Source organism: Glycine soja, chromosome 18, assembly GCF_004193775.1.
Source record: "Glycine soja cultivar W05 chromosome 18, ASM419377v2, whole genome shotgun sequence".
Lineage (NCBI taxonomy): Eukaryota > Viridiplantae > Streptophyta > Magnoliopsida > Fabales > Fabaceae > Glycine > Glycine soja.
Window position 1 is genome coordinate 42,918,233 of NC_041019.1, and position 15,506 is coordinate 42,933,738.

At 31.6% G+C, this 15,506-nt stretch overlaps 1 protein-coding gene across 1 annotated transcript; it reads left to right on the forward strand.

Annotated features, from left to right (window-relative positions):
• Positions 1 to 534: 534 nt before the first annotated feature.
• LOC114397274 (aspartate and glycine-rich protein-like) lies at positions 535 to 10,235 on the forward strand. The gene is made up of 2 exons (XM_028359359.1): positions 535 to 776; positions 10,076 to 10,235. Exons 1-2 carry the CDS (start codon positions 535 to 537, stop codon positions 10,233 to 10,235), a joined length of 402 nt encoding a protein of 133 aa, XP_028215160.1.
• The last annotated feature ends 5,271 nt before the right edge of the window (positions 10,236 to 15,506 follow it).

Here is a 15,506-nt window from a genome sequence, read left to right on the forward strand (position 1 = left end):
AGAGTAAATCTCTTGAAAAACACTTTTTAACTTAAATTACTGGGCCAAACCTTTTGCTATATCAATTAGGAATTCCCTTCCTAAAATACTAGTGATCATCTTGATGTTGTGGCTTGTATTCTTGAATCATTGTCTTGAATTTAAACTTGAAAAGCCCATTTGCATCATTTACATCAAATCATCATGATCATCATCAAAACACCAAAGTCATTTGCTTCTACAGGATGAATTTAAAGAACCTCGTACTAGAAGACGTTGGGACACAATGCTCTAATAGGATGTGACATTTAGGGCATAGGTTTCTATATTAATTGCATGAAGTCTTGGACGACCTTGTTTTGAGCCGAGATGATTTTATTATTTATTTAGACACATTCTATTATGATTTTAGAAAAGTGAATGTGAGCCTTTTACCCTTTTGAAATGTTTTTATTTAAATGTGTTTTAAAAACTTTTAATTAATTCTGCATTTTTATTCCTTTTATTATTAGTACATATATGTACGGGGTAGAGGGTGTCACAATAGTGGTAGCAATGTCAGCGTTGATGGTGATGGTGGTGACAATGACAATGGTGGGTGGTGGTGGTAGTGATGTTGGTGGTGGTGATTGTAGTGACGTTGGTGGTGGTTGTGGTGGAGGTGATATTGTTGGTAATGGTGGTGGTGATGACAATGACAGTGATGGTGACATTGATGGTAGTGGTGGTGGTAATAGTGGTGATGGTGATGTCGATGAAAACGATGGTGGCAGTGATGTTGGTGGTGGCACCAACTAGTAGAAGTGTAACATTGTGATTTTTCGTAATGTGTGCTAAGTGCTTGATTAAAGATGCTAGAAGAATTGAATTTAAACTATGTATTTGAGATGATAATTGATTATAATTTTGTGTTTTTTTATGTGTCATATTGTTTTGATAGACTTTTAAGATGGTGGGGGTTAGATTGTGGTTGTGAGTTTTAATTGTAGTAAATAGGGTGTAGTTTTAGGTAAAAAGGGTGTAAGCATTAAAACTCTTAAAATTTTAAGAGTATATACGTGTGGGTGGGAGACAGAGCATTTACATCTTTTTCTCATTCCTTCATTTTTTCTTTCTCATCCAAGTCATTGTTCCTCTTGAGTGGAACATTTAAATTCTACACATTTTGAAGTTTGATTCTCACTTCTCTAAAGCTTCCTTGTTGATTTGTGGTTTGGTAAGCTCATATTTTAATTCTTCTTTGATCTCTTTCTCCATTTTCTTCTTCAATTTCTCCATGGAAATATATGATGGGTTTGTTAGGAAAATATTGATTGGTGGATCAAACCTTGATAAAAGCTTGTTCTATTATTGGTATAGTTTTCTTCTAGTTGAACCTACAAGAGTTGGGAAGGATCTCTTGGAGCACTAGGGTTTTCTCTTTAACCTTTTTCTCAAGAAAATCTCACAATTTTGGGTAAGGGAAGTCCACCCTCTTTTCTTGTTTTATGATGATTTTTGAGTTGTTTGGTTTAAATCTTGGGTTTTTATGTTACGGTCTAGTGTTAGGAAGAAGTAGGGATGATTATTTGTGTGTTTTATTGTGAGTTTGGAAGGTTGGGCAGCCACTAATGGTGTTGGAAGCTTGGATTCACAAGTTGCTAGAAACACAGTTTGGCTAGGTGATAATTTGTGGCTAAGCCAAATTTGTGGTAGAAAAAAAGTCTTGAAAATTTTGGTTAAGTGCCAATTTGTGGCTAAGAAAAATTTGTGTTAGAACTGAAATCTAGAGAAATTTGGCAAAGCAACGGTTTGTGGCTAAGCCAATTTTGTGGCAGAATAGAAGTCTAGAGAAACTTAGATAAATAACAATTTGTTGCTAAGCCAAAATTTAAAGATAATGTTATTTACCTTGAGTATTTTTTTTAGAGTTTCCAAACCAATTCTAAATGGATATATAATGGTTTTATGAACTATATAGAAGGAGTAAAATTAATTTTATGAGGATTATTCTTTTGTTTGAGATATTTCCTTAAAAAGATGAATGTAGATAATAATGAATCTTAAAATGTTGAAATAAATGTAGTAGGTTTACCTATAAGATAAGTACTTTATTATTGAGATGGTTGGATTATTATTGAAATGTTATATCTTGAGAAGAATAACTTGAATAAATTATCTAAATGTAGCATGCTATTGATGAGATGTATGATTTGAGTATAGACTTGATGTTGGAATTGTCCCTAGATATATTGAATGAGTTGGTGTTTTTGTTGTTGTCGTTGGTACATGGCGTGTGTACAAGAATGTACTATTGTTGACATTAATTAGTACATGGTGGGTGCACAGAAATGTACTTTTGTTGTCGCTAGTACACGGTGGGTGCATATAAATGTACTGTTGTTGTTGGTATACAACAGGTGCATAGTTGGTGCACAAACATATGAGTAGGCATGTAAGTTGAGGCTGCTAGGTGGGCTTTCAACCTAGTGCTGAAGGTCTTTGTGGTAGCTAACTAAAAAGGGCATATAGAATAGACAAGTGTGCGAATCCTATAGATGTTTGGTCTTGCAAACCTACAGAGGTAAGCCAATACTCATACTTGCCTATATTCGACAAAAACACACTTCCTCCGTAGGGTTAGCCCAAGAGACTCTCTGAATGATCAGAGTATTAATATTATGTTAGGGGATGGAGCTCATGGGAGACCGTTCATATTATGTAGAAATTCCATTGGGTAGAGTCAGTATTGATGTCTAAGTTTGGGGTGGCCTAGTTGGCTGCTGGTGTATGTCAGTAGTGATGACCTTGGTCTGATTAATTGTCAATGTTTGCCAGTTGTGATGATTGAGAATTTGTGACAATTGATGTCAAGTGTGGTTTTATGTGATTTATGATGTTTATAACTCATGATGACAAATGGTGATGAAACTATGTTGTTATTGATGGTTTGAGGAATATGTTTTAAGGGTAAGTTATATATATTAATTGAGATGGATGATCTGATGTGGAAGCATTTTGACATTTATTGATGAACAATAGAATATGTTTGGTATATGAATTGGGTTTTGAGATAAGCATATGAATTTGGTTTTATTATAAATCTCTAATTGGTTCGAAAAGTATTTTGCAAAATATATAAAATTTAGTATTCTCATTTTCTTCAATAAATTATTTTTGGATTATTTGTATTTGTATGCTTGTTCTGGTGAGTATACTCTTGCATGTTGCACATGTGGCTTGTGCCTGTGATGATCCCATACTTGATGTAAGTGGAGAGCAGATGGCTTCGATGTTGAATCTTCTTCTTGAAGGAATAGAGCGAGCATGGAACTTGAAGTTGCGTTCTTTTCTTTCTTTCCTGGGGTTCAGTTTCATGTATAGAAATGACCAACTTAGAATTTGTATTAAGTATATTTTCAAAGATTTGTATGTAATTAAAGTTTCATCTTATTTTAGTAGGTGAAGTGTCCTAAGGCATTAAGTTGTAAATGCACAGGTTGTATGTTATAGGGTTGGGTTTAATTTGTTGGTTTTGGGAATTAAAAAAAAAAAAGAAAAGTTCACACATTATTTTTGTAGGTATTAATGAAAAAAAATTATGAATCAAATAAGACCCAAACCTTAAGTGTGCTAGTTATGTAACAAAAGCGGTTCGTTATAGGTAGTGTGATGGTGGTCGTGGTTGCGACTGTAGATGCAATTGCCTTTGGTGTTTTGATGATGATCGTGATGATATGATACAATTGATGCAAATGGGCTTTTCAAGATTAAATTCAAGACAATACTTCAAGATTACAAGTCACAACATCAAGATGATCACTAGTATATTAGGAAGGGAATTCCTAATTGTGTTAGCAAAAGGTTTGGCCAAGTAATTTAAATTAAAAAGTGTTTTTCAAAGGATTTACTCTCTGGTAATCGATTACCAGAGGATGTAATCGATTACCAGTGGCCAAATATGTTTTACAACAGCTACTAAAATTTGAATTTAAATTTTTGACTGTGTAATCGATTACACAATTTTGGTAATCGATTACCAGCAGTTAATAAACGTTTTAATTCAAATTTTAAAAGCTGTAATCGATTACACAATTCCTGTAATTGATTACCAGACAAGATTTTCAGAAAAATCTTTCTAAGAGTCACAACTTCTCAAAGGGCTTTTTCATGACCACCAATGGTCTATATATATGAGACTTATAACATGAATTTGCTTAGAGTTTTTCAGAACAAAAGTGTTTATCCTCTCAAAGAGCAAAATCATTTTATCCTCTTAAGAATTCCTTGGCCAATTCAATTGCAATTCATTAAGGAATTATTTGAGTGCTCAATCTGTAAAATCTATCTCTTTCTAGAGAGATTCATTCTTCTTCTCTTTCTAATTCGTTAAGGGATTAAGAGACTGAGAGTCTCTTGTTGTAAAGGAATTTTAAACACAAAGGAAGGATTGTCCGTGTGTGTTTAGAACTTGTAAAAGGAATTTACAAGATAGTGGAACTCTCAAGCGGGTTGCTTGGGGACTGGACGTAGGCACAAGGGTGTGGCCGAACCAGTATAAATCTGAGTTTGCACTTTCTCTTCCCTTAAACTCCTTTGTTTATTATTGCTTTATATTCATATTCAAATTGTTTTTATTTGAATTAATATTTAAGAATTTCATTGTTAAGGGAATTTATAACTTGAATAGAAAGTGAAATAGATTTTTAATTGGGGAAGTAGTTTGGAATATCTTAATTCAACCCCCCCTCCTTCTTAAGATATCTGAGGCCATTTGTCTAACAAGTGGTATCAGAGCTTCATTCTTGTATAAAGTTTAGAAGCTTCAAGAAAAAGATAGCCTCAGCAAACTCCTTATTTCCAGAAGGGAATTCTATCAATAGACCTCCAATCTTTAATGGAGAGGGTTACCATTACTGGAAAACCCGAATGCAAATTTTTATTGAGGCAATAGACCTAAATATTTGGGAAGCCATAGAAGTAGGGCCTTATATACCCACCACAGTAGAAAGAATTACAATAGATGGCAGTTCATCAAGTGAAAGTATAACTATAGAAAAACCTAGAGATAGATGGTCTGAAGAGGATAGAAAATGAGTACAATACAATTTAAAAGTCAAAAACATAATAACATCTGCCCTGGGAATGGATGAATATTTCAGGGTTTCAAATTGTAAGAGTGCTAAGGAAATGTGGGACACTTTTCGATTAACACATGAAGGAACTACAGATGTTAAAAGATCTACAATAAATGCACTAACTCATGAGTATGAATTATTTAGAATGAATGCAAATGAAAATATTCAAAGCATGCAAAAGAGATTTACACATATAGTAAATCATCTAGCAGCCTTAGGTAAGGAATTTCAAAATGAGGATCTCATAAACAAGGTGTTAAGATGTTTAAGTAGAGAATGGCAACCCAAAGTAACGGCCATTACTGAATCAAGAGATTTGTCTAACATGTCCCTTGCCACTTTATTTGGAAAGTTGCAGGAACACGAGATGGAATTATTGAGATTACACCAACATGAAGAAAATGACAAGAAAAAGAAAGGAATTGCTCTTAAAGCATCATCCTCAATTCAAGAAGAAAGTGATTAGGAAAATGATCCAGATGATGATGATGATCTAAGTCTTTTTGTAAAAAGATTCAACAAGTTTCTTAAAGTAAGAGGAAATCAGAGCGACCCAATTTTAAATCAAAGAGAAGGACATAAACTTCATCCTCTACTTTAAAATGCTTTGAATGTAATCAACCTGGACATCTGAGGGTTGATTGTCCCATCTTTAAGAAAAAGATGGAGAAATCTGAAAAGAAAAATCTTAGTGAAAAGAAACTGAAGAAAGCATACATCACATGGGATGAAAATGATATGGAATCTTCTGAAGATTCAGAAAATGAAGAGATAAATCTCTACCTTATGGCTAAAAGTTACGAAAGTGATGAAGAGGTAACATCTTCAAATAACTTATCTATTTCTTTTGATGAATTGCAAGAAGCATTTGCTGATCTGCATAAAGAGTCAATTAAACTTGCAAAATTAGTTTCATCTTCAAAGAAAACAATTTCAAATTTAGAAAATGAAATCTCAAAATTAAACAAAGAATTAGATCAAAATGAAAAGTGCAAAACACATGTCTACACCGATGAGCACTAGTTGTTACTTAGATAAAGATGAATCTGGTCAGTCTATAGACATAAAACAATATCGAGGTATGATCGGATCTCTTCTTTATTTATCTGCTAGTAGACCTGATATTATGTTTAGTGTATGCATGTGTGCTAGGTTTCAATCCAACCCCAAACAATCACATTTAAGTGCAGTAAAGAGAATCATGAGATATCTATTAGGAACAATCAATTTAGGATTATGGTATCCTAAGAATTCAACATGTAACTTAATAGGATATTCTGATTCTGATTTTGCCGGATCTAAAACTGATAGAAAAAGCACAAGTGGAACTTGTCAATTCATTGGATCGGCTCTTGTCTCATGGCATAGTAAGAAACAAAACAGTGTTGCTTTATCTACTGCTGAAGCGGAGTATATCTCTGCCGGTAGTTGTTGTGCACAAATTTTATGGATGAAGCAACAATTATCTGACTATGGCATCCTTCTTGATCACATACCTATTAAGTGTGATAATACTGGTGCCATAAATCTATCCAAAAACCCAGTTCAACACTCTAGAACTAAACATATAGAGATTAGACACCATTTTCTTAGAGATCATGTTCTAAAGGGAGATTGTGTATTAGAGTTTGTTGATACTAAGAATCAACTTGCTGATATTTTCACAAAACCTCTCCCCAAGGAAGTATTATTCTCTATTAGAAGAGAATTAGGCCTCTTAGATGTTAGAGATTTAGAAAAATAAGGATTGATTGGTTAATTTACTCTTATGAATGATTGTTTATAGATTATTTTGATTGATCTTGTTTGAATTCTTGTTATTATGATAGAATTTATGATGTCTTGTGTATGTAATGATTGAATTAAGTGCATTAGTAGTGATAATTAATCATATTGTATGTGTTTTAGCATAAACATAGATATTCTCTTAAGAAACTAGCCTAGGATAGGCTCTGGTAATCGATTACCATCCAGTGTACTCGATTACACATGAACAGGCAGTCTGTAATCGATTACAACATCCTGTAATCGATTACCAGAAGGCTTATTGGTCCTGTAATCGATTACCAATCCCTGTAATCGATTACAATTCGTCCCCATCTATAAATATTCACGAAATCAGAGCTGCTGCGCAGCCATAGCCTCCTCTCACGTTTCCTCCATACCTAAAACTTCAAATCTTCGAATCTCACTCAATTCTTCACCAAATCACGTCCCGTAAAGCCTAATCTTCCTCTTTTTCACTCCTCTTTCACTTTCACCGATTAAAATCCACTAAAAATTCCTCAAATGGCAGAGCCATCGAAGAAGAGAAAGGGATCATCCTCCACCATTGCTGCTGCTGCCCATCGCTGCCACGGACCATCCGAAGCACCCACAGCACCTATTCATCCCTCTTTGTCATCTCCAAGATCATCCACATTGTTTTCATCCGATGATCAGCGTCTACGATACCTTTCTCAGTTTTCTTCTAGAATCATCTTAGACCCTAAGTACCTAGACGTAGAATTCTTTAATGATGAAACGTTTGATTGCTATCAAGTGTTTCAAAATTCTGGCCTTGTTGATTTCATGTCATTAAAATTGCCATATTATCCTGAACTTGTAAAGGTATTCTACTGCAATTTAAAAATTCAGGATGGCATTATTATTTCTGAGGTGCATGGTATACCTATGGTCATTGATCAGTCACTGTTCTTTTCTTTAACTAATTTACCCAGTCAAGGTGCACATTTTGAGGGCACCATTGTTGATGACTGGAAATTTGATTATTCGAGTCATGATGCTCGTCGTATGGTTTGCAATGATCAAGCTGAAATGACTGGTAGATTGCTGGCCGGGTCATTAACATTTGATAATCGCATCATGCACTATATAATTGTTAGGATTTTGCTTCCTCGGTCTTCAAATTTAGCACAAGCCTCTAAGGAGGATTTGATTCTTATGTGGGCTTTTCTTACCGGTCGTCAGATCGACTGGGCCCATTTGGTTCGGTACCGAATGCATAAGGCATTACGGGCCAATGCACCTCTCCCTTATCCACATTTGATTACTCTGTTTCTGCGTCATTTTCAAATTCCGCTTGATGATGAACCATTTGTTCAAGTCAAGCGTTCCTTTGCAATTGGTGCTGGTGCCGTGACTTCCTTTGGGTACCGTAAAGATCAGAATGGTCAATGGTTGAAGAAGGATGCACTCCCTCCTCAAGATGAACGTACTCCTTCACCTCCTCCTCAGCGCGATGATTCAGCACTCATGAATGAAGTCCTCTCCGAATTACGGGGTCTTCGTTCTTATGTTGGTGACCGCTTCGACTCGTTAGATACACGCTTTGCCGGCATGGACATTCGCCTCACACAGCTTGAAGAGGATGTAGGTTACATTCGTCAGAGTTTCGATCTTCCACCACCACCTCCGCCTTCTTAGACTTTAGTTTCTAATTATATGTCTTTTATAAGCCGTGTATTTTGGCTATTCAGTTTCTTAGAGTTTAAATTATTATGTTAAGTACTTTATTTATCTTGTGGTATTTGGATTTCAGTCTTTTCTGCTTTGACATTATGTGGTTTTTAAAGTTTTGATTTATTTGGATTCTGGTTTGGTTATTTCTTATTTGTGAGTTTGGATGGTTATGCCTTATACTTTGATATTTATATTTTTCTACTCCATTGTTATATCTGTGTTGATTCCCGAGTACTTTGGCTTTTTGATGTTGCCAAAGGGGGAGAAAAGGTTGTAGAAAAGCAGCTTAACAAATTTAGAAATCAAGTGATCATAAATTCCGAAATATAGGGGGAGTAAACGCACATTTTATCTATATACAATTGTTTGTTGCTTGCTTGAATCTTGATTTCAGGAATTGTATTGTCATCATCAAAAAGGGGGAGATTGTAGATGCAATTGCCTTTGGTGTTTTGATGATGATTGTGATGATATGATACAATTGATGCAAATGGGCTTTTCAAGATTAAATTCAAGACAATACTTCAAGATTAAGTCACAACATCAAGATGATCACTAGTATATTAGGAAGGGAATTCCTAATTGAGTTAGCAAAAGGTTTGGCCAAGTAATTTAAATTAAAAAGTGTTTTTCAAAGGATTTACTCTCTGGTAATCGATTACCAGAGGATGTAATCGATTACCAGTGGCCAAATATGTTTTACAACAGCTACTAAAATTTGAATTTAAATTTTAGACTGTGTAATCGATTACACAATTTTGGTAATCGATTACCAGCAGTTAATAAACGTTTTAATTCAAATTTTAAAAGCTGTAATCGATTACACAATTCTTGTAATCGATTACCAGACAAGATTTTCAGAAAAATCTTTCTAAGAGTCACAACTTCTCAAAGGGCTTTTTCATGACCACCAATGGTCTATATATATGTGACTTATAACACGAATTTGCTCAGAGTTTTTCAGAACAAAAGTGTTTATCCTCTCAAAGAGCAAAATCATTTTATCCTCTTAAGAATTCCTTCGCCAATTCAATTGCAATTCATTAAAGAATTATTTGAGTGCTCAATCTGTAAAATCTATCTCTTTCTAGAGAGATTCATTCTTCTTCTCCTTCTAATTCGTTAAGGGATTAAGAGACCGAGAGTCTCTTGTTGTAAAGGAATTCTAAACACAAAGGAAGGATTGTCCTTGTGTGTTTAGAACTTGTAAAAGGAATTTACAAGATAGTGGAACTCTCAAGCGGGTTGCTTGGGGACTGGACGTAGACACAAGGGTGTGGCCGAACCAGTATAAATCTGAGTTTGCACTTTCTCTTCCCTTAAACTCCTTTGTTTATTATTGCTTTATATTCATATTCAAATTGTTTTTATTTGAATTAATATTTAAGAAGTTCATTGTTAAGTGAATTTATAACTTGAATAGAAAGTGAAATAAATTTTTAATTGGGGAAGTAGTTTGGAATATCTTAATTCAACCCCCCCCCTTCTTAAGATATCTGAGGCCACTTGTCTAACAGCGACAATGTTGATGACGGTTGTGGTGGTGATAACAATGACGATGATATTGATGATAATGGTGATGGTTGCAATGCTGGTGGTGGTGATGATGTCGATGACAATGGTGATGACAATGATGATGGTGGTGGTGATAGCGATGCTAGTGGCAACGAGAGGTAACAACGATGGTGGTGGTAGTGTTGGTGATGCGGTAATGTTAATAATGAAGGTGATATTGGTAATTATGACGATAGAGATAGTGGTGGTGATGATAATGATAACAATAATAAAAACAAAAAATATCATTGTCAAATATGAAAAATATATGTTTTTTTAAATTAAAAATTATATTCACAAATATTTCTTCTTAATTTTAAAAATGAGTATAAAAGTGTTTAAAAAATAATTAAGAAACTGTTTCAATTCTATTTTATCAAACATGTTTTATTTTAAAAATTATATTTAAAAATGAAAAACTAAAAACTCATAGATACTTTAACTTTTAAGTTGTTTTTATAGATGCACTTGCAGTAGTGTCCAGTTGGAACGCGTAATCAACTGTAATCAACATTAGCAAATTAATGAGTATATGTCAATGTCGTCCTTGAGCATTCTACTTTTTAACTACACCATCGCTTTCGTTTCCCATTTGGTTTATTTTTCATTCCACCAACTACATTTGTTGTTTGTTCTGTTTCAGATTATTTAACTAATTGTGCAGGCTTAGCCTATAAAAGAGAAAAAGAGACAGAAACTACACTACAGAAATCGGCTATAAGGTTCATATTAATCGTTGATTATAATCACATCGCCTTCCAGTTAAAACAATTTTTTTCTTTCGCCTAACGACTTTGACTTCTAAATTAATTAAAGAGCAATGATAAACGTATATCTAGTTTTAGAATAGATTATTACTGTGAAAAGAAGAAAGAAAAAGCAGAAAATGGTGAGAGCGAGAGAGAAAAAAAAAAGAAGATAAATATGATGGAAAAGAAAGAGAGGAAATAAAAAAAATGATATGATAAAAGAAAAAAAAGTATGTATTAAGTTATATATATATATATATATATATATATATATATATATATGATGACGTTATATATACAAAAAAAAAAATACTCGTATACATGTTAAACTTCAAAATAGCAAATTAACTTACCACTTATCATGTAATTTTATAAATATACAAAACTATGATTATTTTCACTTGTTATTTTCATAAATTAACTTAAAGAAGATATAGATTAAACATCATTGACAGACATATTAACAAAGAACGATATCTTACCGTCAATACCGAAAGAGGAAAAAATAACGAAATTTCAGAAAATGAAAAACGTGGGCTCAACAAATTCAACTGGAGACCCACAAATCATTTTAATTATTTGAGAACTCTTGTGGTGCCAGCCTCGCATAGTTGATGTGACAACGTGTGGATCAAACAGGGGATATCTCGACAACTGATTTTTTTTTTCTTTTTTCCGTTGAATTTTTAAGAATTGATATTTCATTATTGTTTGTGCGTCTAATTATGGTTGGTTTTTGTCAAATTTTGTATGTGGTCGCTTTACATAAGACACACACATTGGTTGTTATTGGCACTATATAACAACCAAAAGTTTCGATAAATGTTAGACATTTTAGATGAATCAGGGTTATTCTCAGCTCTAGAATCTACTATCTTCTACTATCTATCTATGTAATAAAACAATGTACATGGAAATGTCTCCTTTATTTATTTATTGACAGGTGTCTAAGATTAACTTAGACTTCTTACATAAACGTACTAATTGCATCCCCTTTTTAATAAGTACACCCCAATCTTTATTTTTAAATCTTAAATACCAATTATATCCTTTTTCATCTCTCTCACACATTCTCTCTTCACTAGTTAGAATTAGAGACTAATCCATAAACTATTCAAATTTATTTAAAAGGCTAATATCTTTTATTACAATTCTATTTATACACAAACTTAAAGATCTCACTTTATCAAGTATTAATCGCATACTTATTCACAATCATATCTCATGTTTATAATTTAACATCTCACAATTTAACTAACTACAAAATATACTTAACAAATAAATAAGCATGTATAATAACAATAACAAAACATATCTAACTTCAAGACTTATAAATATATTTACATGTATCAAATATATATAACGCACCACTATACAATTACATGTAATACTAAATATAAATATACATATATATATATATATAAAATTCATAATAACAATAATAATAAACGTACCATTAGATAAATATTATATATATATATATATTAGTACATAAAAATAATTAAATGTATTATAAACATTAATATATCTAAGTAAACTTAATAATATATATATATATATATATATATAAAACCAAAGTATTAAGTGTAAATTTATATATATATATATATATATATATATATATTAATATAAAATAATAAACATGTTGTTATATATATGTTTATATAAATAAGAAACGTATTATATAAAAACATACTACGTAGCTTGTAAATGTTTAATATTTTAAACAAAAATTACAAATATTTTTCGTGTAGAGAAAAAAGTATATATATATATATATATATATATATATATATATAATTAATTGCAAAGAACATAAAAATATAAAAATCTCTTTATTTCGAGCCAGTTCAATATTTTTTTTAAAAATCTAGAAAGGGAAGATTTCTTCAACATTAAATAACAAGTACAAAATAAAATGATAGATGTTTTATATCACAAGAACAAGAAATAGTCTACCATGAGAAAAATAGGTATCAATTTTATCAATACTATATGATTTCTCTAAAATCATGATCAGTGAACCACTCAATTGTTCAAGAGAAACTCTATCAATTCACAATAATTTTGCATCAGAACAACAATGGGTCCATCAAACACAGTCAATTCGCGTATAAAAACACAAGAACAAAATTGAATTTCATAAAACAACCAAAAATAATCCAAAAATTGATCCTCAGGAATCCCTACACATGTTCATTCTAATCCCCAAGCATGAGTAACTCATCTCTTACCTTGATGTAGTCGCTCAAACGTTCTTCGTTAGCAGTGATGGCGCGTTTCTGGTACTCTCTAGAGTTCCTCCTTCGTTTGCTTTGTTAGGTTCTTGAAAGTCAAAGAAAAAGAAACAGAAATATTTTTTTACAAAGCTAGGGTTAAAGTTCCTTTATATAATTAGAGTTCTAATGACCTAATTTTATTTTTTTATTATTTATTTATTCATTTATTTATTTAAAAGAAAAACTAATTAAGGACGGGTGTTACACTTTCTGAATTTTTCATATTTAGTTTCATTGTCGTTTTCTTCAAATTATTTATATAGAACATGAGTTAAATAATATTTCCTTTTCAATATTACCAAATAACTAGTATTATATGAAATGATCATGAGAAAGAAAAATTAAAGGAACTTAAAATGATAAAACAAAAGAATGGTTGTTTTAAATTTCTAATCTTTCGCGGCAGAAGATAAGGCTAATGAAGAGGATTTACTAAAATTAATGCACATTGTCTTTAAATGGGAAAATAAATTAATAAGAAATGGATGGTGGTTAGAAAATGTTATATATATTTTTAAAAAGAGAGAAACAGATGTCTTGAGAGAGTAGTTTAAATATTCAACTTTCATTGTTAATTAATTTTGTTTATGGATCGAGTCTGCTTATAATCGTCTAATTATATAAACTTTTTTGGTTGCGTGAATGAAAGATTATCTTACGTGGGGTTTAAGGTATAACTATTACTTCATTTTATAATTAATAACTATATGTAGTTGAAGGTATCATCATAGTCCAATATAATATGATTCGCATTTGAGCTGGACAAAACATGTTTGGCATAATGCAAGCACGTCAGTTAATTAAGAATATCAAAGATAAGCTATAGACAAAACAGTTATACTTTAGTGCTATTGACAGCTTCTAACTAATCAACTACTATTGTTAAGACGAGTTGAAGTCTGAAACCCAAAAAGTCAAATACCCACCCGAAGATCCTTCCTTGCAACTGGTTACCACTAAAGCTCCCATTAAAAGAATAGTGATGATAAAATATCACAGGTAATAAGGTAAGGTTGTTTATAACCACCACATGAAACACGATAAACAAATGCATGTCCTACAAAATTTGACATATGATTAAAAAACACGTTACAAGTTATCTAGATTTTTTTTTATAACTAACAAAAATTATATAGGCTTAATTGACCATTTGACTTTTCACACTTATCTTTTACATTTTCACCAACTTTTTCGACAAAACTATGAATTTTTTTATTTTTGCTACTCAATTTTAAAATTGCCCACATTTTGTCATCCAATTTTTTTTTCACGTTTTGTTACCAAACTTTTGAAATTCTGTACATTTCGCCTCCTAATATAAAAATAAAAAAAAAAGTTAATTTTAACACGAGGACTAAATGCATGAAATTTTGAAAGTTGAGTAAAAATGTGAAAAAAAAAAGAGTGACAAAATGTGCAAGATTTCAAGATAAAATATGCAAATTTTATAGTTAAGTGAAAATTTGTGAGGTTGTAAAAGTTTGCTGGCAAAAAGTGTAATTAAGGTAAAAAAAAATAATATTGTCAACCTTTTTTATACTTATAATTAAGGAAATTATATATTGAGTGAATAAAAATAAACAAATGACATTTAAAAAAGTTTCTACAAAATTTATTTAAACTTATTTTATGGTATAAATCCCTAAATTGAAAAATGATTTTGTATAATTGAACATATAAAAATATGATTTGATTCCTCTAAAGTGAATAAAGACAATGTAAGCAATTTTCATTGTTGATGAAAAAAAATCAACAATTAATATATTCCGATACATTTTTTTTAATGATTGAAAATGTGGAAGAAAAAGATGACACCCGGATCTAAAACTAGGAAAGTATCTTGACTCAAAAAACACTTATAAATACAATACCTTATTTTGTTCCACTGTTCCATTTGATCAATCCCTTTTAAGTTTCAAACTCTCTTTACACCTTCGAATGATTGTTCACTTCCGATATTTTTATAAGTTAATGTTATAACCAAGTGAAGTTGCTCAACAGATATATAAGCCGCACTCCAAGGATTGAGGCAGCCGATGTGAGACTTCGGTATTTCCCAATAGTTAATAAACTTTTTAATAAAATTTATCAAAAAAAAAAATAATTACTTTATTTCAATAAAATCCACAATTAATAGTTATAAATAAATTCTTATTGAAAAGTTGATATCAAATATGTATTTAATCAAACTATTAATCTAAATGCGTCCAAATAGACTTTCCCAGTACAAAGTAATTAATGATAAATCAATAAAATTGGTTACTGATATGAAAGAATAAAGAAAATGAATACAGAAAAGGTGGTGGAAGTCACCACCTTAATTTCCTTTCAGAGTAGAAGTGAGATATAGCTAACAGAAAAGCATG